General features: G+C 40.5%; 2 protein-coding genes across 2 annotated transcripts in view; one reads left to right on the top strand and one right to left on the bottom strand.

The window, feature by feature from the left end:
• Positions 1-10,141: 10,141 nt before the first annotated feature.
• LOC109638224 (hyaluronan and proteoglycan link protein 1-like) lies at positions 10,142-18,763 on the top strand. The gene is made up of 4 exons (XM_020101106.2): positions 10,142-10,430; positions 15,256-15,597; positions 16,595-16,897; positions 17,065-18,763. The coding sequence occupies exons 1-4, from the start codon at positions 10,340-10,342 to the stop codon at positions 17,352-17,354; spliced, it is 1,026 nt and encodes a 341-aa protein (XP_019956665.2). The 5' UTR covers positions 10,142-10,339; the 3' UTR covers positions 17,355-18,763.
• Positions 18,764-20,783: 2,020 nt separating this feature from the next.
• Positions 20,784-27,618, bottom strand: part of LOC109638050 (uncharacterized) — a 45,480-nt gene continuing 38,645 nt past the window's right edge. Inside the window, exons 10-16 of the mRNA XM_069523876.1 lie at positions 27,444-27,557; positions 27,189-27,302; positions 25,800-25,958; positions 25,513-25,595; positions 23,166-23,310; positions 22,861-23,043; positions 20,784-22,748 (exon numbers count right to left, since the gene is read on the bottom strand). Of these exons, the coding sequence (XP_069379977.1) occupies positions 22,591-22,748; positions 22,861-23,043; positions 23,166-23,310; positions 25,513-25,595; positions 25,800-25,958; positions 27,189-27,302; positions 27,444-27,557 (956 nt within the window). The 3' untranslated portion in view covers positions 20,784-22,590. The remainder of the gene's footprint in view (positions 22,749-22,860; positions 23,044-23,165; positions 23,311-25,512; positions 25,596-25,799; positions 25,959-27,188; positions 27,303-27,443; positions 27,558-27,618) is intronic.

Genomic DNA, 27,618 nt, shown 5'->3' with positions numbered 1-27,618 from the left:
GTTTGGAGAAAAAAGTTTCAAAGTAAATGTGCGTATTCAGTACAATAACACCGAGGCTAGCTTGTCAATGACAACAAAAACACAACTAACTCGCCATCCACTAAGGATCTAGATCCATGAATTATTCCTGGGAAATCTGTGATCATGTAAAAAAAAAAACACACCCTAACTCACTATGTCACAGAAAGTGAAAAGAAAATGCCTAGATCCGCCCCAGATCAAAATCTCCACAAAAAATGTAATTGGTTCTTTCCTGACCTATGGTACATCCTTCCACCAAGTTTTTAGATAATCCGTTTTTTGGGTAATAACTATCAGACGAACTAATCCATAAAATGCTATCAGGTCTCCCTTTTATGTCTTTCTCTTACCATTTCCCCTGTTGTGTGCCCCTGCTTGGTCTTTGTCTATGTGAAGCTTGCTGGACGTGGTGCTCTGGTTCTCACCTGTTCCTGATCAAGAAAACTTTTCACCTGTTTCCTGTCTTTAAGGACCACGCTCTGCTAGATCATCAATTCAGTGACTAGACACTCTTGGCTGCTTCACTGTAACTTCCTTAGAAGTTCTCTTGCTGTGTTTGTGTTTCTGCAGAGGATCAGAAAGTAAACATATCTACATGTGTGGTCAGACTTTCTGTCCCCAACCTCCCACTACATTTCTTTTTTAATGATTCTTATGTTTTCTCAGACGTTTCAACAATGGACAGGCTAAGAGTGGTACAGAATAAGGTGTGGTTCTTTTATTGGTTTTCCATGATGATTGACAGATCATCCAAATCGAAGCAAGATCGAAGTTTGAAGAAACCAATGACTTGACAGACTACTCCTGGTGGTCAGGTAGATTATAAATTATTAGCTGCATTCGACTTTCTGTGGCTCTGTCCATCACTGACGTGAGGAATAATGGACTTATCACAATGTTGTTGTTGGTTAGAAATTTTGTGCGACTTTATCTGCCACTACAGAATGTTATCATGTCACATGATATTAAAACATTGCGGGGGCAAGACGCCTGCAGAGCAATTGTGCTCCTCAAGCTACACCAACTGGGAACCAGCTCTGTGATGACTTTGCCCTTATTGGCTTAAAGCTTGAAGTCGCCAGCAGTTCAAGTTGGTGCATCAAATCAGTTGCAGTCAGATGGAGTCCATTCCAAATAACAGCACCTGCAAAGAGGGAGATAAAAAACAGGGAGGAAGAAAAAGGATAAGACATTTTCCCCCTGTATGACACATGACAACAGGATTATTGTTTGTTTTTGAGACTTTTATACTTTTTTTTCATCATGTTTTCTGTGATTCTAAGTCAGGTGTTCTAGATTCTTTTGAAGCTTTTACATTTCATGTTTCCTTCCACCATGATCCTGCAGGTAAGCACAGAGGTGCTAAATAATTTACAGTAAAAGGAACAGGGCGTGTGAAGGAAGTTTCTCTGCATAGTAACATAAATGCACATCTGACTAAAGGTGAGAAAAAAGAACAAGTGAAACAGAGAAGGAAATCAGGATGAAGGGATTGACAGTTTAAAAAACCTTCACTCTATCTGAGGATTACTTCCTGTCAAACAGAGGTCCGTTCAGCAGGATTGAGAAAAGAAGAGGATGGAACAAATCCATCCCTTTCCCATTTCTTCCCTCTTTTCACATTGCTTCCTGTTACACAAAGGATCCTCTGTGAGAAGAGATCTTGTGTGGCAGACGAAGGGGGAGGGGGGAAGTGGGTTCCCCCAAAAGGGGAAACTGCATTGGATGGCCTCATACTCTTGGCTAAACATTCAGCAATAACTATTCTGCTCTTATGGATACATAATTTGACATAGACAGATCGTAATCCATGTTAAATTAAAATTTACTTAGGCTTTAAAACTGGATTAATTAATTCATTAATACAAGAATACAAACACTAGCAGCTAGCATTTAGTTCAGGTGAATTAGTTGAGCAGTGAGTTAGCTAGTCACTTTGATGGCTGTTATTTCCTTTAAATGTTTTCTTGGCTGCGATGTATACCATCAAACAAACTGAGCAGTAGAATAGAGGAACAGTAAAGGTGCAGTACATTCATCAATTTACTTTATTAACATGTCGACATTTTCAATTTGTTGTAGCTTCACTGCAGGAGATGTAACAGATCATCTTCATAAACTGCTGACTCAACTTAGTTTCTCAGCCAAAGTGACGACAACCTCAGCAGTCACTCATGAGAACACACCCATTGGTGGAGCTCATTTTCCTCACACTGCTGGAAGTTTAATGAAAATAAACTTGCAACCAAAGTTTTCTCCTATCAGCAATACACATGTCCAAATAGCCTTTTTTCACTGCTGTGGAGTAAATGATTAATGTAACTGAGGGCTTGTTATTATTACACACAAATCTATTTATACAACACAAATAAGTTGTCTTCATATAATGATTTGCTCAACATTTTTAACAACACATGCATCTGCACATGCATCTGCCTCGTGTGCGATAGTATTATTGTATGTTGTACTATATGTTTGATATCAGATAATTGGAGCCTTTATTCTCAAGGTATTGTGTTTTGAGAAAGAGTCCCTGGTGACTGCCTGGCATATTTTGGATTTATTTTTGTTTGATGTGATGATTTTATACATGCTAATAAATTAGTGACTTCTCTAAACATCTGTAGAGGCAGTCATCATCAGAGAAGCCGGGGCCTCATCAGTCTTTCCCCTGTGTTTGTCTCACCAAATGGGTTTATGTCTTTTTGATTATAAGTGAAGAAACTGCTCTAAAGTAATTAGACTTCTCAGTTAAACACAGACCACAATTTATCCTGAAATCGTTTCTCATCATTCTCCACCATCTGTGCAATTGTTCTTTTTCATTTCATTATGCTGTTTGCCACATTTACCACACTACCAGCCCGGGACAGAACTTTATAATTTCACTCTTTTAAAGTATCTTATTGGTGCCGCATGAGTTTGGACAACATCTGTTTCTAATCTGCAAATGAACAGTTATCTGGAAACAGATAACTGTGTGCCGTGTTAGTTTATCCAATTTCACAAAAAAGCACGATAATGCTGCTCAGTTTCAAACAAAAATCCCAAAATTATGCCTGAGAAATGATTAAAGATGTTTGTGTTCTATTCACAATGCCAGGTGGCTGAGCAACCCCACCCGTGTCCTTGGACAGAGATTTGGTTGGGACCCTGAAGGCTGGATCGTGTGATATTTTATGGCTCTTCACATCAATCATGAATAAAAGCACATGTGGCTGTTTTGCTGTTCAGTGAATTGGTACAATTGCAACAATTTCACATGAATCTGTCCAAACTACACTCAAGCCCTTAAAGGTACAGTGTGTAGAATTTTGTGAGATCTAGTGTTGAAGTTGCATGTTGCAGCTGAACACCCCTCACCTCGCCCCCTCCCCTTCCAAACATAAAAAAGAACCTGTGGTAGACTTCAGTTGTCATCAAAACTCAAAAGGTTTAGTTTGTTCAGTCTGGACTAATGAACTAAAAAACATGGCGGCCTCCGTAGATAGGACCCCCGGATTATTCTACATAAAATTTAATAGTTTCCTTTCACATAAATCTTACACACTGGACCTTTAATAACTCAATTGTCATTTGAAACTGATTTTTTCCTCTCAGTTAAAGCTGTTCCGCCTCAGCCTGGCGTTCAGCCTGTGATTCAGCATGTTTTGCTCTCATTTCTTCTCCAACTCTTGAAACACTATCATTTGGGTGGAAATTATTTAACTGGAATATATGGAAATTCAATTAAGAAACTTCAAAGCCGCATTATCTTTTGAAAAAAAACAAGCAAAGGTTTTTCATCTGTAGCTCCTTTTTAAGGGCATCATATTTTACACAATCCTTTCAGTGAGTCTATGACTTATAGTTCAGGAAGTGTTGAGGAGTAATGAAGAAAACAGCCTGCAGGATCCAGGGCAGAGAGGGGACACTAGAAAGAGTTACGATGGTGACACACACAGGTTACAGCATTAGTGATAACTTTTTATTTTTGAACTTTTTGTGGAAAAAAAATAAATGCAGAGATTTGTTTTGCCAAAGATGCTGTATTTACTGAACACACTCATTTCCCAAGGCAATTGTAATTTCCCTCACTGTGCCTATGTGGTCTACGAATGCCTCCCAGACACATGTGATGACATATGTGTGGGCTTTGACGACATACTGTAATTCCATCTACGTTTCCATGGCTCCCTCTTGTTTATCTTTACACTGCTCCATCAGTATGGAATTTATTGCTTTCCTTTCAAAATGTTTGGAGACCCACTTTTGTTTCTTTAAAGCACCACAGCAGTGGTTTTGCATCATACAGCCAATTTACCACTGATCCGGTTACTGATCCAGTGACATTTCATTCAGAACATAGTGTACTGTAGTGTACCTACACAGACACATTTAAAACCTCACACCTCACCTCGCCTTTATAAACTGAATAAGATTGGAATTTCCTATATTGAGTGAAGTTTTGAGCAACATTTAACAGTGACAGATTTGAGCATTCTTCTTGTGACAGTGGAAAAACATTTTCCACTACAATAACCAATGATACTTCACAAGTTTAACAAAATGGTAGTTTAAACTCTTTATTACAAGAGGAGGAAAGATGAAAAATAAATAAACCCAATCTCATTGAGGGACATACCATGCATGTTTAAAACTCTACAGGCTTCGATGCAGACTGTAAAACTGCAGTACTGATTCTAACTTACCATCCAGTGTGAAGTGAAGAGGGATCGAAGCTCTGGCTTTCTCCCTGCAGCTATGGAAAAAAAAAAGAAAAGACAGATACATGGTCTTAGCTGGCTCGTGTATTTCTTTCTTTCTTTTTTGGCATCACAACACAGTCCTGTTTCAGACAGGTCTGTTCTGGCCAGGAAACAGCTCTTTCAATCAGTTCCCAAATGGCCGCCATGCCAAACCTTGCAGCCAGGATCAAACAACGGGAGGTGTGGTTAGCAGCATCTTTCAGGCGATGCCCTCCTTGTAAGGCGTTTGTAGAGCAGTGTGTTGGACACCTCCAATCACACTTACGTGCACAGCTTTTTTTTGAAAGCAGCTTTCCTTTTTCCCTGTTCCTGGAAATGATGGAGACTGTAAATCTATATTTGAGTCTTGCTCTATATGACTAAAGTTGGTAATTTCCATGTGTGAGTCATTTTGTGTTGGCAACTGCATTAGTTGATGTAAAACATAGGTGAAATGTAATCATTACACTTCCAGTATTCAGACCATAGGACATTTGTTCTGTGAGGTATGACTCAGAACAACGTATGCTGCTCTGAGTCATGAGCAAGGCTCCATGAGTCTACGTTTTTTTCCACAGATGACACTTGCCGAAAAGTTCAAGTTTTTTCCAGTACAAGCATCTTTACCAGACTTTATCATATCTATGATTTCATTGATGGGTTCCAGTGATCCATAGGAATTTATTTAAACAGTTCTGTCAAAAAGTTACAGTTAATTAAATTTGCTGACGGTAAAATCCCCCGGCCAATATCCCCACACTCACTGGTGAACAACTACCCTTCATTACATGATTTATACTGCGAGCTGACGTGGTGGGTGTGATTGTTTAGGTTGTGTTGCTGCAGCGACTCTCCCACACTCCTCTGCAGCTGTTAGGAACATGGAGCCATACACCCACATGCCACCTGGTGAGAGACAGGAGAAAAAAGAAACAGAGCGAGCAGAACAAACAAATGGAACAGCAGTATATAAATAAACACTTTCTTCATCGTGGAGATAATTCAGATAGGGAATTAATAGGATTTGGTGGTTATGGTCAATCATATGATGCCATCAAAGCCTTGTAAAAAGGTGCAGTTAGGATGTTTGCAGGTAAATAAAAATGGAAGGACTGACTGTTTTCTTACTCCATATGCAAGAGAATGAATATTTTAACCTGCATTATTCATCGTAAATTATTTTGCTCAAGAACTGAAGAGACAGATCTTGGTTTATTCTTTGACTATGTGAATTAAGTATTTTACTGGACTCAGATGGCATTGTGTTGATTGCAAACAAAGTTAAATTACAAAATCTGAAATATTTTGAGTTTACTGAGTAGTAAAGGGAGATTTATTTGAAATTGATAAAAAAAACACAAAGTTTACAAACTTGAGAAATCAATGTTAACAGCAGACCAAGGATCTTTTTAAGTTTGGTATAACAACAGATCTTTGCATAGACTTCAATGCATTTCAAAGTTTGAGACAAAATCTTGGCAGAATCATCTGAAAAAGCTCTGGGATCAGTGATAAATGACAGGAAATTGTTGCTGACCTTGGTTGTTTAATCTTGACAAAACTTCAACATTTAATGATAGGCTCAATCGTCATCATATGCTGCAGAAGGAGGTTTCTAAGGATTCCCCTAACGAGGATGCTATCTAGAACTGGGCCACGAGATGCTTTCTTATGATGTAGAAATTTACTGCTAAGTGGGCTACTGAAAGATATATGGGATGGGAGTCATGTCTTTTGAAGCACTGGAGAGGACGCGTTCAGCTGCCAGAGGAAGGACTGAAGAAAAGCATCTTTAACTGAAATAGCACACATGCTTATGCTTGGTCAGACAAGTATTTTCCACTGCTGATCTGAATTTTATTCATAGCATAAAGAATGGACAACCACCCCAACCATGGAAGGAAAAGAAAAGGAAAATGGACATTAAAAATAAATACATTAAGATGACTACACAGAACCATATATATGATAATAGGAAAATACAACATTTTTGTTCCTTTTATAAATGGTACTTCACTACTGGCAATTAAGATAGGCATCCTGCCAACCCTGTTAGGCGGGTGTTGGTCCCAGCTGATATCTGGGCAAGAGGCGGGGTTCACCCATGGGCAGATCGCCAGCTTATAACAGGGCCAAAATATATAGACAAACAACCATTGACACTAGTACCCACAGAAAAACCTACGAAACATAAAAACTCGAAGACCACTGCAGCCAAAAGTGGGTTTCAAACCAGGAAACGTCCTGCTGTGAGGTGACTAGCTAACCACTGCTCCTCCATGCCTCATGGACTCATTTGTTCGACAAGAACCAGTTAAAGAATACTGAAGTGTCTTGTTTGTGTTATACTAATAAGTTAAATTGTTTTTTCGGGGGGAAAAACTTTGGTGAGTTTAGAAGATGTAGAATCTAGAGCTGTAAAAATGTATTTAATCACATTCCACTAAGTTTAATGATAGACACCATCTGTGTGGCACCAAAGACAAAAAGAGACTATTCTCATCACATCAGAAATGAAACTGCAAAAACGTATTAATGTGTCTAGCCAGGAAGCCGTCTCACACATCAATCATAAGTTTGATAGAATAAATGTAACCTTTTCTGTTTTTTCACCTTTTGAGCCACTTGGCTGTGAAGAATCATTTCAACCTCCTGGGTTTTTTAACTGCTGTGTTGTGGTTTGTGTGTTTTCATGTCAAATCCAGCAGATGGATGAAATATCCCAACACCCAAGCACACTGCCCCTGGCCACCATTCTGTCATTGCTCACACAGCGGCCAGAGAAACCAAACACAGGCCAGTGTGGGGAGCATTGTCTAATCAGGATCTGATAACAGAGTATATACATTACAAAACCACCACATATGTTATTTTTTGTTTCCCCTGGTCTGATATGAAGGGAATGGGACTATGACACCAGCTCAGTGGCGTCACAGCTGCTCTGCTGACGTACGTACCCATTCAACACATTCGCTTTCTCATCCCACCCAGACACTTTAACGAATTAGTCTTTCGCTTCACTGTGTCATCATTGCGCCTTATTACCAGGAGTAAACACTGTAATATCTCCATGTCATCTTCAGAAATGTTTCCAAGTCTAATCACGTGTTGTCGTGGTGCAGATAACGAGGAACACATGTTTGGCGGTGCCTAATGTGAATGTGGCTAACATGGGATAGCCGCTGCTTGTTCAGCTTTGACCTCTTTCTGTCTAGCCTAATGATGACTTAGAGACTGAGAGTCCAGAAAGTCACTTCTTGGATGTTGCTCACAATCCTGCCTGCCCTCATGCTTCCGACCCAAAGAGCTGCTATATGTTAAAAGATTCGTACCACCCCGACCACGAGCTGGGAGCGCAACCTACAGAAAGCCAGCTGTGGCTTCGCTCATGGCCCTGAGACTTGGCTCTGACACAGCAGAACTGTGAGGGATTATTTGGGTGGGTCTCCAAATCCGTTCAGGCTCAAGACATTAAATATACAGTACATCTAAACAGACCAGTACATTCTGTACTCCCAAATTTGCACATACACAGATGCATAGGCGTGTACTGTATTAAGAAATTTGCAATAATGGACACACAGATGTAGACTAAAAAATTATGTCTTGCATAAAAGTACTCTTTATAGACATTGGCAATGACCGATATGGTTTACATGCAGATAGTCCCTCCTGCTTGTTTCGTGACAGAGACGCAGGTGACCTGTAGTTTAACAATCTCAATTCACTTTAACATTATTGAGCACCAAAGTTAACCCTTGCTGTCTCACATTAGAGACACACAGTGGAGTGTTGGAGAAATAAAACCAACTGTTAATGTCTGTATTTCAGGTGTTCTTCATGATTTAAGCTATTTACACTATTGGGTGATACTATTGGGAGCTTACAATGATATCCACAGAGCATCTCATGGTGTCATGGTGCGGTAGGTGATTGTAGCCCATGGCTTAAACTCACAGACTGTGTCTGTAGTATCTGTGCCCTCACACTGGGGCTGTGTATGTTTATAATTTCACCCTGTTTACGGGGCCTTTTGCCCTCTTATGTAACAGTCCCTCAGATCTTCAGAAGATTGGAGGGTCCATGGCAGGGGCAGAGAGGATGTGCCCAGGGCAAGCTGAGACTTTAGAATATACAACTGAGGCCCACCATGTTCTCTGTTGTCGTCTCTGTGGGGTTTGAAGGATTGACAGACGGGGCAGAGGAGAAAGAGAGGCGGAGAGGAAGAGGAGCGTTTTGGTTGTCCCAGCTGTAAAAACTCCAGTGATAGAGTGGTCCAGGGCAGCATCTGCAGCCTGCTGCTCCAGTCCCAGCCTCACCATTTCTCAAAGACACTCCAGACGGCTGAGAAAACGTTTAGGGGAGACCACACAGGGCCCCTTTGCTCAAGGCTGGTCTCAAATCCTTGTCTCTCTCAAGAGTTATACTCTGCTGTCTCTACTCTGCTTCAGCATCAGAGGAGGCTGAGAGAAACACACTCACACAATTTACAGTAAGTGTTGTAATTGTTTAACTGTGCTGAGGCCCGGTTTAGCCGACTTGATCCCTTACCTACTTAGTTAAAGGTGTTTATAACACAAATTTAAACACTTCCAAACAGGAAGAGAGACAGAAGAAATGTAGCTTTGAATGCATGCATAGAATAAATGGCATGGGGTTAAAGAAAGAGAGGGAGCATAAGAATGTGGGGGAGAATAATAAAGAAAGTGAAGGACGATGAGCCAAAGCGTGATTTGTAGGCAGAGCGTCGTTATGCATCATTTTTATGAGCCATTTACATTTAATGCTCTTGCATCAAACATACATGTAAGCCAAGTAAGTACATGTCACTTCTATAACTCTATAACGTGTGTTCACATGTGTGTGTGTGTAGAAGAGGAAAGAGTTCAGGCCCATTACAGAGTTCAGAGTTAACCACAATTACAACATTTAACTCACAAGCATTAAAACTGATTTGTTCAATTGAAACCTCATAAAGATATTTTAAAAACAAAAAAAATTAAATGGAACATAAAACCAGAATGAGTTAAAGTTAATAGAGTGGAAACAAGTGATGAAACACTGGATGTGATGCACTCACTAAACTCTACTGAGGATAAATGTATAGCTGATTAATTTCAGTGATGTGACCTAAATTTTTATTATTTTTCCTGTATAGCATTTCTCACTGGAACCATTAACTCAGGATAAGTATCTGCACATCAACTATCTTGGGCTTTGTCTCTGCTCATATCCTTTGTTCTGCCCTAAAGGAGAGGAGGGCGTCTTTCCCAAATAATGTGGCAAACGGGAGCCCAGTATAGAGATGGGAGCATGGTGATGGGCTGAGGGGAGGGGAGTGGTCTCAGCCATGCAGGGCTACAATAAAAGGCACTTGTCTGGACCTCTGAGGAACCCAAATTTTCCAGTAGCACCACAGGCGGCTGCTGCACAAAGATAGACAGAGGAAGGGACAGCTAGATGAAAAACTATTAAAAGACAAAAAATATCATTTGGGTTGGGTTTTTTTCAAATTTGACTTTTTAGATAACAGTTTTTTACTTTGTAAGTTTTATATTAATATTTTAGTGAAGAGGGGAAAAAAAGAGAAAATGATGAGTCTGCTGTGCATCACAATAATCTCCTTGACCCTGGCTGGCAGCGCGTACAGTCAGGTGACAAACCCTCCCTTCCAACTAAAAGGTAAGTTCTAAATTCTTTTAAAAAAAAATTAAAAATTGTATATCACTTGTAAATGTATATATCAAAATGTATGTGCTCTGTGCGGTCTTTTGTGTGTGCATGCATGTATATATATGTATGTGTGAATAATTGAGTTTGTGCATGTAAAAATAAAGAGGATGAGCTGTGTTAGAGCTCTGATAAAGTGGTACCACGGTACAGGGTTGTGTAACAACAGGGTCATTGTAGAAGTAGGTAACAGACTCGTCTCTGGGGTAACACACACAGCCACAGTGTGACCCACCATCGGCTCATTGACTTGCTGCATGCAGACCACCACAGCACAGCCAGCCAGCTGAATAAATCCCACTGTCATTCACTGAGGCTCTCTGGACCACACCACTCATTCTACTGGTTCGACTTAAAATGGGTCACAGGTGCCTCAGTGGCTGAAACTAGGCTAGAAGTGCTTGTTCCTTTTCAGATGTAAATCCTTAAAATAGACATGAATTTCTCAAAGCAAATATGTTTTCTGTCATTTTCTGTCTTATTTTTCTTCCTTTGGCAAACTGAACATGAAACCTGAGATATAAGTCTTATCATAGAGCACCTGCACTGCATCAAGGGACCGTTATAATTCAAATTCATGCAGGCCAAACAGGATGAGACACTGAGCAGGTTGCTGCAATTGCCAGTTATGAAATACTAGAATAGATCCACTGCTGTGCGAGAAATAAAAGAGGGGCAGCTGGAAGCCTTCATGTTGCATGTACTGAGTGAAATTTAAAGTGTTTTCAGCAGCTGACTCAGTAGATGTCAAATTTGGGTCATCTCAGATTTCTCTCTTCCAAGACGAGAGGAAATGGCTCGTCAGTGGGGAGAACAGTTTCACTCTGGGACGAGATGATGCTTGAACAAATAGGGAAATTACTCCCATTTGACAGTGATGTCACCGATGTGTGTGCATACATGTGTGTCTGTGAAGTGTATGTGTGTTTATACTGTACATGATCTCACCGTCTACATCATGTGAAAGCTCAGCTAAAGCCAACTCTGTCGCTGTTGCATTGAGTGAAGCTTTTCTTGGCCCTGTGAGCAGTGGATTCTCTGTCTGCTAGCTGGGCGTTGCCACTGCCTATACGTCCTGACTCACTCTGGCACTGGGAGCTTTTTGGAAAATGGCCACAGTAGCGGGCAGTGTGACGGGAGCGAAGTAAAGATTAACGACCCACAGCCAAACGTATAGAGCCCCATGCTGAACAACATCCAAATGACTCTGTCTTTTCCCCAGGAGGTAATAGCCTGTTAAGTCTAACGCTCACTGTGGTTGTTGGTTACTGAGGCTTGGCACCGTTGCTAGGGGCTGGGTGGAAAAAGGGGCCTGGCTGGAAATTGGCTGAGGCTGGGGACTGAGTAGAAAATGTGATCAGGTTCAGGGCTGAGACATTGACAGAGCCATGTTTAGTCCCACTGCATGTGTGTTGTGTAAAATTGAGGGAAATAAAATGAATCTGCTGTACACGTGTGCTGGGGGCTGCAGATGTGTGATCATGTGAGCAACACACACCCACTCTTTGTGTTTGTTCTGCATGAGAGAAAAAGTTTATAGAACTTAGTGTGCAGGAGTTGGCCAGCTGGGCTTGTTAATACTTTCTCCACATTTAGAGAAGCGGGCCAGCAGACGACAGAGCTGCAGGACATAAAGAAACACATGTCTGGCAGTTCTGTCAGAAGGTGTGGCACGTCGTGCACACACTAAAATACATGTGCAGGGACGGTGCTCTGCATTGAAATCCTCTCCAGCCTTTCATGCACAGTAAAAATTTATAACAACTTAAATTTCCAAGGTTCAGGAAAATTAACTACTTTCTTGCCAACTTATTATCCTTTATTATGATCATTTACTTTTCATAGTAATAAGAAATAAAATGTTGACTTATAAATACTAAGAATTATAGCATTAAATTGAATGAGGAAATTAAGCTTTTTTGTCATTTAATCAATTAAAGCACAAATTATGTTGAATGATAATTACCAAGGAAATGATATATATAGGTCACTGATGTGGACCACTGTAATGCTGTTAATTTGCAGTTTGCTACATGTTACAGCGAAGCAGATGTTTCCAATCACATGCTAATACAACCTTTTATAGAGTGAGAGAGAATTGTGCTGTGTCATAAAATGGCAGTAGGTCTTGGCTGCAGCTGGGAGTGTTTTTATTGTCATGCACATGTGTTCATTTACCTTTTTACTGTGTTTTCATTCCCAGCTGCAGTTCTCGACGAAATTTCAGATAGAGCCCATTCAGGATTCTGTGACGACCCATTTTAATGTTAAATGTGACAATTGGGCTCCACCTCTGACCTCAGAGAGTCTTAAATAAATAGGTTGTTGTTTGAGGTGCGACAGAGAATGGAAGGGCTTTCACTCTCTTCCTGAAAGGCTAAGTACACACACCAGGCTGTTGCTTTATGAGAGTAGTGTGCCCTAAAATGGTTGGGGCTACATCCTCCTGTGGGACGTGTATCTGCTGGAAACTGCAAGAGCTGGAAAGAGCATGTAATTACTTTTGCCACGACCGTCTCTCTGTCTGCTATTGTCTCTCAGGCCTCATTATCTTAAAGATTGCTTCAGAATATATGAGTTCTTTATTAAGCTTTCATTTAGTGATCCATTAGTAATGAGGTTGGTTAGACCACACCAATTAATTCCAAGCTCTTTTCTCAGCATTAGGTCAGCCCACCCCTCCTCTTGTCTCACATTTCAGGGTTTTGAACCACATCGATATTTGTTTCTTCACAGAACAATGTTGCTATAAAACAGTACAATGAACTCTTTCATTTAATAAACTACATTCTCCTAAGCAAGGTTAGAAATGTGAAAAATAGGCGTCGGCTGGCATCACGTGTTGCTAGGGCTGACGTCGCCTTCACCTTGGCCATAGCTTTTGATTAGTAGCAGTTTAGTCATTCTGGATCCTTCAGGTTTCTATCACACTTAATGCAAACTGCTACTCATGGAGAGAATTTACGAGGCACAGCGCTGCAGTGAGTCATTGCTCGCCGACAGAACGGTCAGAGAGGAATCTTGCCCAGACATCTTTTAAAATCTGTGCAGCAGCGAGACGATCTATAGCTGACCAGTCGAGAGGCGAGTGAGGCTACTGGGTGTGTCCACTGTGTGACAGAAGTAGTCTGTGACCCCTGCAGCCTGTGTGTGTGTTTGAACAGCTGTCTTAGTGAGGACCAGTTTTAGTCCTCACTTTGTGACTCCCCTTTAATGGACTGTTTGGGGGTCAAGACTTGGTTTTAGGGTTAGGGTTAGGATTAGGTTTAGGTTAGGTTAAGTGTTAGGGTTAGGCATTTAGTTTGGATGGTTAGGGTAAGGGGCTAGGGAATGCAGTATGCCAATGAGTGTCCTCACTAAGATAGCTGTACAAATATATGTGTGTGTGTGTGTGTGTGTGTGTGTGTGTGTGTGCGTGCGTGCGTGTGTGTGTGTGTGTGTGTGTGTGTGTGCAGCCTATGAGTTGATCAGAGCAAAAGGCGCCAAGCCAGTGGCTCCTATTATTTCCCACATTGCCCATGTGGGAAACATTTCCCATCTAGGAGCCAACACTGTATTCCAGTCATGGCTCTGCTTTAAGTGAGGCGCCTCAACACAAACTCCTCAGTCGGAGAGCAGAGACACCGAGAGATCTAGACACAGATCATACATACTGAGTAGCTTAGAGAGAAATAAATCAGAAACCGAGCTGCTCAGGATTCTCTCTTTTCTTTAGCGAATCGTAGACATAGCAACAGACATGTAATGGACAGTGGTTAAGCATTGGATGTGGATCCAGCCAAAAACAGCTCAGTTGCATAAGATTAATATGTTATGTCTGCAGACCCTTTGCAGCTATGGAAAGCCAAAGCTGTAAAAGTTGATACAATTGGTTATGTAATCACCATTTTATGTGATATACCATATTAAGTGCAGAGCTTCACTCCTCTTGAAAAGGTTGATTGTTCAAGGGTGGACCTGTGGTGGTGGGGGTCAGGGGTCCTGTATATTCATCCATCTGGTGCTTGTTATTGCCTGGCAAAGGCCACCTCTGGCTGGTAGGGGTCTTCTTAACTAAGCAAGCCCTGGGAGGTCTAAACGTGGACGTGGGACCCCGCGGTGAGACACAGATGGCCTTCCATTTTCAGTCAAAGGGTGGCCTAGTTTGGACAGGGGGGGGATAAGAGGAGGATACTGAGGAAACAAGCAAATAAATGAGGATTCTGTGTATTAATCAAACTGATCAGCCACTAAACTAAAACCAGCTACTGTTTTTAATTTTAATTTACTGATGATTTAGTTTACAAATAAATGATAAGCACTTTGGGGGTTAATGCATGGGAACCAAATGTTTCTAAATGGCAGCGCTGTCAAGGGCAGGAAGGAGACTGAAGAGGATAACTGGCTCCAGGGGCAGAAGTGTGGCTCACGTCCAACACTGTATCCAGTAAACCAAACAGGATACCCCCAGACTCTTTGATACTTGAGTGTGAGAGAACACTTTGACCGTAAGCACATGTGTGTGCATGTGTACATTCCGATAATAAATACAGTATACACATGCTATAACATGCTGTGAACAATTATGAAGAAAAGAAAGACCAACAAAATGCTCACATCTGTGTCATGCCAAAAATCAGAGCAAAAAAATCTCTGGATCCAATCTTCAGAGATAATTATGTAATCATTTTCAGTTCCAATTCGAGTGTCATAAAGGTGAAATCATGACCAAACTGAAGTGAGGTTACATTATGTCATTATATATATTGCATTATATATGTATTATTCTCTTTTCCAGTCGGGGTTTTCGCTGACCTGGGAGCCAACGTCACCCTTCCCTGCATGCTCTCGACCAACACCCCTTCCTTCAGTAACATGGGCATGCGAGTCAAATGGTCGAAGGTGGCAGATGATGAGGCATTGAATGAGGACGTGCTGATCGTGATGGGATTCCACAAGAAGGCCTACGGGAGCTTTGATGGCCGTGTCTTTTTGGAGGAGAGGGACAACAACGATGCCTCCTTAACTATAATCGACGTCTCCATGGAAGACACAGGAAAGTACCGCTGTGAGATCATGAACGGGATGTTCGACACCCAGCAGGAGGTCAGCTTGGAGGTGCGAAAGGGTCTCACTGATGGTAAATCCTGTTTTTCTATATCTGTCTTGTCATTTAGCTCAGGCACAGGCCTCATCTCGTCTCATAGAATCTGCATAGGTGTTAATTCCAATTGGGAAGACAGTGATGTTTATTCAGTATTCACTATTCATTTTAAATGTGTCCTTTCTCTGTTGAAAATGCATGTTTCAATGTTTTTGTTTCTTGAAAACATCCACACCTTCCTTTCTTGAGGAAAAAGAAAAGTCCAGACAGCTTGTGCTGATTTATATAAAACCTCTGTAATGAATGTGTCATGATTACATTTGAATATTGTTCAATAGCAGTAAACAGAAACACATTTAGCATCTTTTGGTTCATATCCTCATGCATTTGACTCATCAGATTTCATTTCAACTGCTTTTGATGCCAGCAAAAAAAAAATAAAAATCTTGCACGGTGACGGATTAAATATTTACAGTATGTCATAGCTCCTCAGACCCAAGAGGAAGCTCCCACCCACATTCTGTTGATAGTGTTTCACATATGTGATGGATCAATGTGGGTGGAGGCATGTAGATAAAAAAATGAAGCAGAAAAATCTGCTTCTTCGATAAAATAATTTTTGGGTTAAAAACAAGTTGATAATTTAATGAGGTTGAACTTGGCATTATGTTTCACTAGAATCATGTTTTACTGATGTACAAATTCACTTTTGAATTATTATTTTACACTTAGTGTTTATCATTAATGCAGCAGAACCAGTTTGCTAGAATTATCTTTTTTAAATCTGGGCTCACTTTTTAAGCAGCTGGACCTGAAAGACTAATACATGAATCACGAACACAAAACTAAACACATCTCATGTCAGCTAACCCGGCTTCCCTAGAGAGGCTGCAGTGGTCTGCAAGACCACACACACTCAAGTACTGAGATGGATAAACCAAACATTTAAGTGCACTGAGGCAATGCTAAAAAGCAATGATGTTTAAGAAAGATATAACCTTTTCTTATCATATTAATTTTATTCTCTCCTCAGGTGTTGTGTTCCCGTACCACCCCAATCGGGGCCGCTACAACTTGAACTACAAGCAGGCTGTGAAGGCCTGTCTACACCAGGATGCCGTGGTCGCCTCCACTGAGCAGTTGGAAGAGGCCTGGAGGGGAGGTCTGGACTGGTGCAATGCTGGCTGGCTGAGCGATGGCTCAGTGAAGTACCCCATCAACACTCCCAGAGAGCTTTGTGGTGGCTCTAACAATGGTCCAGGCGTTAGAAACTATGGCCGCCGCAATAAAACAGTCAACTATTACGATGTATTCTGCTACACTTCTGCACTCAAGGGTGAGGATTAATTTGGTTATGTTGCTCATTGTTCTTGTGGCATGCTTGCTGCAAGAAACACATTGGCTTTGCAAAATATATGCATATAACAAAACCGAAAGTATTCGAAGTATTCATCACGAATAGAGAGAGGTCTTCAGGTTCTTGATTTGTGTCTCTGTCACCAGGGCGCTTCTATTGGCTGGTGCAGCCTGACAGGCTGACCTTTGATGAGGCCGTGCAGGCGTGCGTGGATGACGGCGCAGAGATCGCAAAGGTGGGCCACATTTTCTCCGCCTGGAAGCTCGAGGGCTACGACCGCTGCGATGCTGGCTGGTTGGCCGACGGAAGCGTCCGCTACCCCATCTCCAGGCCCCGCAAGAACTGCAGCCCCTTAGAGGCTGCGGTGCGGTCCCTTGGGTTCCCAGACAAGAGCCAGAAGTCTTACGGGGTCTACTGCTTCAAGGCCGAGCAGTGAGAGGGTAGACAGGAGTAGAGAAGCCATAACCACCAAAGAGCAGCAACAACCACAACGATTAAAATCAACAATAAAGCAGATAAGCTTTGGATTTTAACTAGCATGAACTCAATACCTTTCAAAAGCTGTGATAACATTTTTTAATTCCTAAATTCTGTTGATCCAATATTTTAAAGCCATTCCTTTTTTTAACTGTAACTCTGGAGTTAACAGAGTTAATGTACGATTGATGTGACAGAGACAAGAACTTAATGGTCTTGAAACATCATCTAAGTTTGGTTTGTCCTCCACAGAATGATTAGATACATGATGTTCAAGGTTTAAAGCATTAATGCTTGTGTGCGACTATAAAACTTCTAAAGAACAAAACCATGAGTTATTTCATTTATCACCCATCACATCATTGAAAGATCTTAAATTGATGAACATATTTGGCTGCCACTACTGAGCTATGGGTATCAACATGTTATATTGCTGTAAGTAATTGCAGTTTTCCTTTTTTTTCACAATCAAATTTACTGTTTATCAAAAATGAATGTAAATGTCCTGGACTGTGACCTTTTCTCCATGAATCAACTGCTCTCATTTGATCAACACACAATTACATTTTCTTTTTACATTTTTACTAATGTAACCCTATAGATTGTGTTTGTAACAAAAAACATTTTTCTGTCGTAACATATTTTTTTACATGTTGTCCGCCTCACACTTACAGATTTGTTTGTTAAGTGGAGTTTGTAGACAATTTATATCTAGAACATGCAGCACAAAAAAATGCAGTAAGCTAGTGACAACAGAATAAGAACAGATTTTACCTATTTGCCCTGAACACAATCTTTACCAAAATACACCTTGGATTGTCCGACAGTTGAAGCCATTGTCTGTTGGGTAGACAAGAAATATAATGTGATAGGTGTACGTAGCCTAAAATTAAAGTATGGGCTGACATCCTTACTTATTGCTGAGACTGTTTCACATTTTGATACTGAGCTTTTTAGCTGTAAATGTCCCCTGGTAATCTTTTCTTTTAAAGTAGAATACTGAAGATTGTCTACTCTCCTAAATAAGGATGAATGAACATGTTGTGATGACTGGATCTGAATAGGTTTGAATGAAGTCAAAACCAGCAAAAACTCAATTGAAAATGTCTCTAGTAATGTCCTGTGAGTCTGTTTCCAGCAGCCAAACACACCTGGTAATGGTGAGCCATAACCAGAAGATGGCACACAATATTTTGTGTTTTGCTTTTTGCTACATTGTCTTCTTACTGTTTCTAACATATGGTACTTATGCAGGTTACATGTGGTATTATGGCGATGTATTGTACGTAAAGGTATTTTTGTATCTTATCGCAATGTACCTTTTTCAACAAAACAGTTTCAAATAAAAAAATATAACTCAAAATCAAACGTTTGAAGCTCCTCTTTTATAACAATGAACATTTTTATTTCCACTGAAACCAAACCAGCGTGTACTATGAGCTCATTATGGGGTGATACTGAGGTTTAAGCTGAGATTCTAAAAGCAGCATTGTTTAAGTTGCCAAATTAGTGAGGCCATGTATCTGGCATGAGCCCACATCGTCGAGAGGATTTGAGATTAGACTCTCCTCACTTTTATTTGTTTTTTGGAATCTTTTTACTTCAGTGCCAGGCTACCAGCCCACCACTAAGTTAGACAAAGGAACACAGTCTGTAAGAGGGAGTGCATGGGAATGGGGTCAGATTTAGGTTGAGACAGCAGAGAAATGCCAGACCAATGAATATGGGTGATGTGGTGAAATGTGTAATGAATTTTTCCTCTAGGGAAACTGCAGAAATTAAGAGAAAAGGAGACTTTACAAAACATTTTTTGTAAAATGTAAAATGACACAGAGCCAAAATTTATGACTTAATTGTGAATTTACTCTCTAGATCTCAGGTTTTGTTTTCTTCAACATGGCCCTAATACTCCGTCATAGAAACCTTAACTACAATTGCAAATTGTATCTACAATTGTATCTTGGTTTGTTAGAAGCAGACAGTTACATTGATTAACCATTGCTTGCTAATACTGTAGCACAAATGCTTTGTTTCCTTTCATGGATTAAAATGTCGTGCTGACTTTTTGTAAATCTGAAAACGCCACACCCAAATCACTTGTCACTCTCAGGTAACCAGATTAATTAACGTGTGTCAGGGCAAGAGGAGCGTAATGGGTGGATGATGGACATTCTGGATTAGACTGAGCAGGCTGAGGGGCCTGTCAGGCTTAAGAAGTCATGAGCTGTGGTGCCTTTCCTTTCCAAAACAAACCTTGACAGCTTGTTAAATACCACAGAGACCTGCATGGGCTGAGGGGGTCTATAGGTTTTTCCGCTGATCACCCATGCGACATCTGCATTTCATGAGGCCAGATTGTAGGTTTTACTCCAGGGTCGGCCTTTAATCACAAGCTAAGTCCTCTCTAATGACAGAGTGGCTAGTCGCAGTGAAAACCTCAGCAACACAAACCATGCACAAATCAACCAACTTGATGTTATTACCTGGGTCGTGGTGCTTTGTGCTTTCAGGCACTGCCACTGTGGACATCACGGCATGTGTGAGAGGTTGATCTAGGATAGTGAAGGAGAACATACTCAAAAAGCTTCAGTTTCTTACAAGGTAACTAATCTGCTCAATTTATGCACATGTAAGAAGTGTTTGAAAGTCAAGAAGAGCCGCTGTCAGCCATGCTTTTGACTGTGTGGTTCGATTCTATGCAGATCTACAGTTCTGCAGCATCAGCCATTTCAGCACAAGTGTCACTTTTCCTTAATCCAGGTCTATTTGCTGTAATTCACACTGCTGCTCCCTCCCTGCTCCTCCTGGATGTGGTTTGTGGAGCATGTCTGAAAGGTTTTTTACTATTTCATGTATATGCAAAATGCTACAATACTTTAAATTGAGACATTGATTCTAGATGGTGAGATTTAGATAATTCACTTTACTTCACTTCATGTCGAGTGTTTTTATGAGATGTGCAAGTGCTGTGAGGACAGAAATGAAATAGCTGTACACTATTCAGTGGTGCTGAACAGACAAAAACTCAGGTTTATGGTTTAGTCTGATAGCACAACCTGCTGGTGAAACCACTCTTTACTCTTTGCACAATTTACCTTTGAATGAGAGGAACCAAAACTGTTATTTGTTCATTTTCTTTACCTTTCGGGACACACAAGGCATGCAGCAAAGAAATACTCCTAACCACTCCATCCCAGCAACACAAACCTGAAGGAAGAGCAACAGACTTTAGACCCTCCACTCCCTCAAACATGTGCGTCTTTGAAAACTAAGAGGAAACCACAACATATGGAGAAAACCTACACAAACATAGGGCGGACAAAACCATGCAGCGTCCCCAATACATTTTCCAGCATGTCTTTATAAAAAAGTCAAAATGACATTTTCCTTTTTATTAATAATATCCATATATTTATTTGGTTTCTTTGGTGATTTAAAGCAGGAAAAAAACAATTTGATTTTCTTTTTTAAACAAAATTCACAAGCATCCCAGACATTCACATTGTAAAATAAAAAATAAAAAACTGTTATAAATATGAAATTATGTGCACATTAAAGCTGGAACACACAGAGACATTCACAGACGAACAAAACAAAATTTCTCAATTATAAAAACGACTGTAGACACACAACCATCAACACATACAGATTTTTTGTTAATGTTACAAAATAACATTATTGCAGCCGATGGGGCCCTCCATATTCTTTGGTCCACAGTTGGCATTAAAGATGTAAAAATAAAGGAGTATAAATCAGTCATATAGTTTGAACACTTTTATCTTCAATGCATCTCATGTAGACAAGTCTGTGGCTGGTCTCCTGTTGAACATACAATGACGAACATTTGAAGAGCACTGCTGGGTGGGATGACAGCATTGTATTTTACTTGTCAGTACCAACCAAGTAAGGAGGTCTTCAGCAGCTTGAAAATAAATTACATGTATCTGTGCCTAAACAGCCTTTACGTTCAAGTCTTTTTGAGTTTTTCACAAAATACATTCTCTCAATGGCTGATTGTCAGTCGACCAAAAAAGCAGAAAAAAATGTGCAGAATAAAACAAAATGACCAGGAAGACTCTGGGCTACAGCACAGCAGCAACAGATGAGTGATCAGGAACAGTAAACATGCAGTAGCAATGTATCTTAGGTGATGCACTGGACATCCATGAGCAGAAAATACAGGTTAATTGAGCCACACTTCCCTTCTTTCCATTTGAAACTGATGATGGACATTGATTTCCATCAGCAGATAAAGGCTTTGTTGATAGGTTCTTAAAAACTAATTGCAAGGAAAGAAAAAGAAATATAAAATTCTCTGTATAAAAATCTATCAACGCTTTATCTTGATAAGACATCAATTACACACTGTGAAGGCTGCTAATGAAAGGTGGTTATTTAGCTGCCACCACAAAGAAGATCTCCAGCAGTTAACTGAGCACTTTAGTGAACTTTTCCCCAGATATAAGTATATTATTAATCTGGAATCTGAAGAACTAGCAAATATAGAACCATGTTTCAAAACATGAGCTGTGCCTCTGGATTTGAAGACTGAAGACAGACTCTTGTAAAGGCTTAATATTGTATTTATGTGATACAAAACTCCATTAAGGGTACTTGGCATGGAGAGTCGTCGATGCTGATTCCTTCATTTTATCTCTGAGAAGCCAAACTAGGATCTTTAGACAAAGAATAAAGGTTACAGGTCGAAGGAAGCACGACAACATAATCGAGTCCTTTACATGACATAAGTGCTATAATTTCACAAAAGCGTTTTTATGAATAAGGAACACTTATGGTGATTTTAATTAGCACATTTGGTGTACAAATGTATTAGACAACAGTCAATGTATTATTTGCTAAACAATGTCAAGGAAAAAAAACATCCACAGTTTAAAAAAGAATGATGAGAATACTTTTTTGCTTTTCCAGTAGCCAGCTGAAAGTGTTTTTATCCACATTGGCATTGTTGTGAAACAGCGCCCCCTTGATAAGAAAAGTCGTCAGTCAACATCTCTTTAAAAAGGCACTTCATTAGATTCCATCGTCATTGTAAAATGCAACAAAACTGCAGATTTTCCTCTTGGTTTATTTGATGAGTTTTGTCTTTCTTCTCATTTTCCTTAGAGAATCCTTTTCCTCCTTTCACACAAGCGTGTGTTCTCGTCTCCAGGAGGCTGTGCCATGTTGCATGGCGATCAATGTCTCTTCAGCTTATGTTCAGTCCTCTCCCTCCTTCCCCGGTAGAGCGGATTACGAAAGCCGAGGGCCTCATCCGGCCATCTTTTGAAGTTGTTGACGCTGTAGAGACTACTGTGATGATGTCTTCTGTGAAAGGTCCTCTGGTAGCTGGATGCTGTCAGTGAAAAAAAAATTGTTCTTAAACAATGGTAATGTTTGTAAAATCCTGCACAGTAGAAGACACCCAGGCCAATCTATGTCTATTGAGAGCATCACTTGTTACTTACGGTTCATGCAGGTGATTTTAGGGACATCCCATCGTCCATCCCCACGACAACGAATGGTCGGGATGTGCCTCTGAATAAAGCCTGTCCTGCACTGGTACCTCACCAAAGAGTTGATCTCATACCTCTCACGTTTTTTGCCAAAGGTTCGTGCATTCTCCACCAGAGGGGGCTGATTACAAGCCACTGAGAAACACAAGTGACAACAACATTAAAGTGCGGAATTTAACAGTGAAAGGAGACTCCTTTGTGATTTGCTGAATAATTTATGGAATGTTTCCATTCAGGAATGAAAGAGATGTTGTTACCTGTGCCCTTCTTGCAGGTGAAGGTGAGGTGGTAGTTGCATGGAACGTCATTCCACTGGCCATCCTCGTGCCAGATCATCACTACGCAGTCCTCGCCCGCGGAGAAAAAGCTGTCAGGCTGGTTAGGCCTCCAGTTTTCATATTGCTGGAATAAGACCAGAGTGCAAGGAGTTAAACATGATGACGATTCTATGATCTTTAGTGGTTCTCAATTTTTTCTCAGCTAAGAACAGACAACAAAATCCCCTCACGTATGTCCCTTTGACACAGTCTGTATTTTTCACACTTTGACAGAACAACACAAGAGAGAAAAATATTAAATGTTGTATGTATTCAATATACTTTCACCATGTCGACACAGATGATCCCTATATCATGATCATTTTAATGGATACTTTTGGAAACTACTTTTCATGAACCCTCTGGAAACGGACTCCAATTTGAGAACCACTGCTTTAAAGTATATTTTCTTCTATTTAATTAAAGCCATCATAAAATGTAACACCTCTACACCTGTCATATATATAAATTATATTATTTTAGTATTGCTCTTCAATCATTGTAATCTCCTCTTGGAGTAGCAGTTACCAATTATTTATATTTAGCCTGATAAAGTGCATGATGATTCAGTGAATGTATTATTCTCCGTCTATCGATGTGATCCCAACAGTAGAGATCCTGGGCTGCTCTGGCAGCTTCATCAGTGAGATTTTACTTAATGGCCACAAGAGGGAGGAACTGTATCTTTCCAGGAGCCAACATAAACCCTGCAACTATGACATCATTGTATTTCTGAGGGACCAATGCAGGGTCGGTATCATTAACAAAAGACAGAGAAACCATATATTATATTTATATCAGTAAGTCACAACATGTTCATAAATAATAGGAGTAGGATTTTTTCAGGTTCCTAAAAAATCATTTAGTTTACGCACTGATGGGACTTTATATACTTGGTATATACTATGATCAATATCCATGTTACATGCATGTTAAATTATCTATGGTTTTGTGATCGTAGACATACATACGTATTATGTCATTTCATCACACACTCTGCATACCTAGAATTACACAGGTAATTTTGCAGTCACAAAATTCCAGACACACAGATGCGCATTTAACATACGTGTACAGTATACACACAGCTGTAGTGCTGGAACTGATGCTACCTGTAGTCTTTCAGCGCATTCTAGGTTCAAACAGTTTCTTCAAAGCTGTGACCCCCCCAAACTCCTCCAATCATGGCCCGGGGCTCCGCTACCCTGTCATTATGCTTAACAAACACACATACTGACTTCCTGCTCTGCTCACTTCAAGTTAACAAATAGGCGACCCATCAGCTGCACAGCAGGCCTACATCCTCATCAAAATAATCAAACAAACTTTCATCACTCACAGAAACATACACACATCCAAAGATACTGCAACTTGGGTGTTTCGGGGCTCTCTTGTTAAGAACCAATTATTATGGTGTGATTATGAAACTACACCTCAAAAATTTCTTATACCATCAATATCACGCATTTAGTAGTCTTATATATTATACTATAATCCACTGGAGGTGATCACCCACCCGGACCCCCTGGGATTCCATGCAGTTTGTTTTTCTTTCTGAAGCTGAGCACAGGTGCTATCCATCTGTATCTTCCTGATGGCCCTTCACCCGGGTGGCAGCCTGCTGGCTGGGCCTCCTGATGTGTGTAGGGTCAAAGGGAGTCCATACCTGTCTACGCCTGCCAAACTCCCCTCTACACAGCGTAGCTCACTCCCCCATCACCCCTCAATCTCTCAGCTGAGCAAGGATCTCCATAGGCGGTCTGAACTTATCTTTTAACCCCTAGGCTGTCTCTATGCTTCCCGTATCTCTGGTCCTGGAACGATTATCTTTGAAGTGAGGACATCAGTCTGTACATGGATGCACATAGTAATTAGTTACTTCCCTTCTTATGGGGATGTCCTCAGCAGCTACAACAACTATACCAATCACACCCCTGTGTGTTGTTGTATAAACACTACATTTGTGAGCAGTTTTTCTCTTGGGCATATTCTTCTACATTAAATTGTCATCTTCTTTGTTGCAGCTGCTTCTCTACTTGTGCTGGACTCACGGTGACTAACAGGATTCAGTGGTGCCTTACATCATCAAATTTATTGGCACAGCGGTCACCCACCAGTGTGTATGAGAGCAGACGAGAGTGCGTCATGAGAAAGCCTTCACAGGCCTTGAAAAGAACAACTCTCCTAAGATGCCTGTATCTGTCATCAGCATCACTTCCAAATATTTACTCTGTCTCTGTGCCATGTTTGTTGAGACAAAAATATGTGAGAAAACAACCTATCTTACCATGGGCCTGCCGTCAGTCCAGCGGAAGTCGCTGTCAAACATCTTATCATTCAGGCCAATCCACTGGTAGTCCTGTCCAAGACCTGCCAGACAGAGTAGAGTGAGACACAGCAGATAACGGCTCCCTGTTGCCATATGTCCTTTTTAGGAGGAAACAGGAGATTTCCAACGTCTGAATCATTCCCCTGCATTTTACAGTGTCCTGCGCATCCACCAATGAGTATTTGATGTGACATTAACAGAGAATTTTTATTATTTCAATCTTGTCATATGGGGCTTTAACTTACGGTTGACATACTGTTGCTCCTCGTGGGAAAGGATGCTGGTGAGATGAGCCCCCTGCATGCGGCACTCTCTCTCTGCTGTGTCCCAGTTTCTCCTCTGGGGAAAGTACTTGTAGCAGTGGCCCTGGAACTTATGCCAGCCATAGTCACAGACTTCTGTATCTGGTGGACGAGAAAGCGGGAGAGACAATGAGGCATACTGGAAGAACAGATTTGCCACCGATCAACAGACATGAAATGCATTAACATATTTAAAGGACGATAAGCTTTTAGCTATTTCTCTCATTTATCTCACCAACTTGACACCAGCACTATAAGACAGTGGAAGAAAACAATAAGGAAAACTTCTGAGTGCCATTTTAAACTCTAAAGTATGATTATTATGCTTAAGTAGACAATCTTCTCAGATTATACTATTATCAAATTCATGCAGCCTGAGCCATGGATTAGTAAACAGGTCGTATTTAAGTCAAACCCTAAAGGCTTTTCTCATCCACACCTAACTGTCATTTTTACCCATTTGATGGTGGCTGTGGGTCCAAATTTACTCTCTGTTTGTCCCTCCCCTCCTTAATACTTGATCAGAAAACTAAATGATAAAAACAGAGGCAGAATCTTTCTCTGGATCGTTCCCCTTTAAATTACGTTTTCTCCCTTTCCTTTGCCAAAACTTTTTAAGAAGGCAGCTGTGACTGAGTACACAGAATGGGCGTGAGTCACTGATGAGGGATCCTCATTTAGGGTGTAGACACTGAGAAACCAGCCAAGGCAGATGATTCTTGGAGTTCAACACGCTTGGGATGAAAGTAGGGTGCAACTCCAAAGCTAAAGTAAAATTATAGAGGTATGGGAACTTCCAAATAAATTCTTTCACTATACACCAATAATGGCTTGTGTACAGTAGATAAAGTTAGTCAGTAAACACTCAAGAGCGCATAGGATTTCTAATCTGTTTGTCTTATACTAGATGGAAATGTCAAGTGTGCTTGGAGAAATTCAAGTATTATCAGACATTACAGAGCTCTGGGCAACACTAAATAGAGATGGTAAATATTGATAGTAGTGATGGGTGATTGGTGTTTATTTTTCAATTGATTAATGCCCACGAGAAACCTAAGACAATACTCGGCTGTATATAGCTGAACTGAATTGTATATGTGATATGTCTAAAATGTTAATTATCCTTTCTATCTTATTTTCCAAGGAATACAGTGATTACAAGGATTACACTGTGTTCTTTTATCTTATAGAAAACTAATTTAAGCTCTACCCAATGTAGATGAATGGCTAGAACCATTTACAGGACTAATTAAATAAAAAGCTTTTATTATTCTAAAAAAGAACACTCAAATACTTTATGGAGAGAATCCAACAAATTAATCACAAACATACCCTCTTCACAATACAGCCCAGAGTAGCTTGGGAGGCACACACATATGAAGGAAGCCAGCCCATCTACACATGTGCCTCCGTTGCGGCAAGGATTTGACTGGCACTCATCAATATCTGCATAAGAAAGGCATGCAATTAAAAATCAGACATTGGCAAAACCAATCTGTGTCCCTAAGACAGTAAAAAAATTATCTTAGTGCTTCTTGGATGAAAATTGAATGCAGTTAGAGGAATTATTGGTGCACAATGTCCTACCTGTCTCACAGCGATCACCATTGTACCCAGGAGGACAGCTACAAGTATAGAGGTTGCCAATTTTGTGGCAAGATCCCCCGTTCAAACAAACATCCTTTGTACATGAATGAATTCCTGTTAAGAGATTTAAAGAAGCAAAATAAAAGTTGTTTCAAAAATAAATTAATTTTGAGCT

Source organism: Paralichthys olivaceus, chromosome 4, assembly GCF_024713975.1.
Source record: "Paralichthys olivaceus isolate ysfri-2021 chromosome 4, ASM2471397v2, whole genome shotgun sequence".
Classification (NCBI taxonomy): domain Eukaryota; kingdom Metazoa; phylum Chordata; class Actinopteri; order Pleuronectiformes; family Paralichthyidae; genus Paralichthys; species Paralichthys olivaceus.
This window is presented reverse-complemented; position numbering and strand designations above follow the sequence as displayed.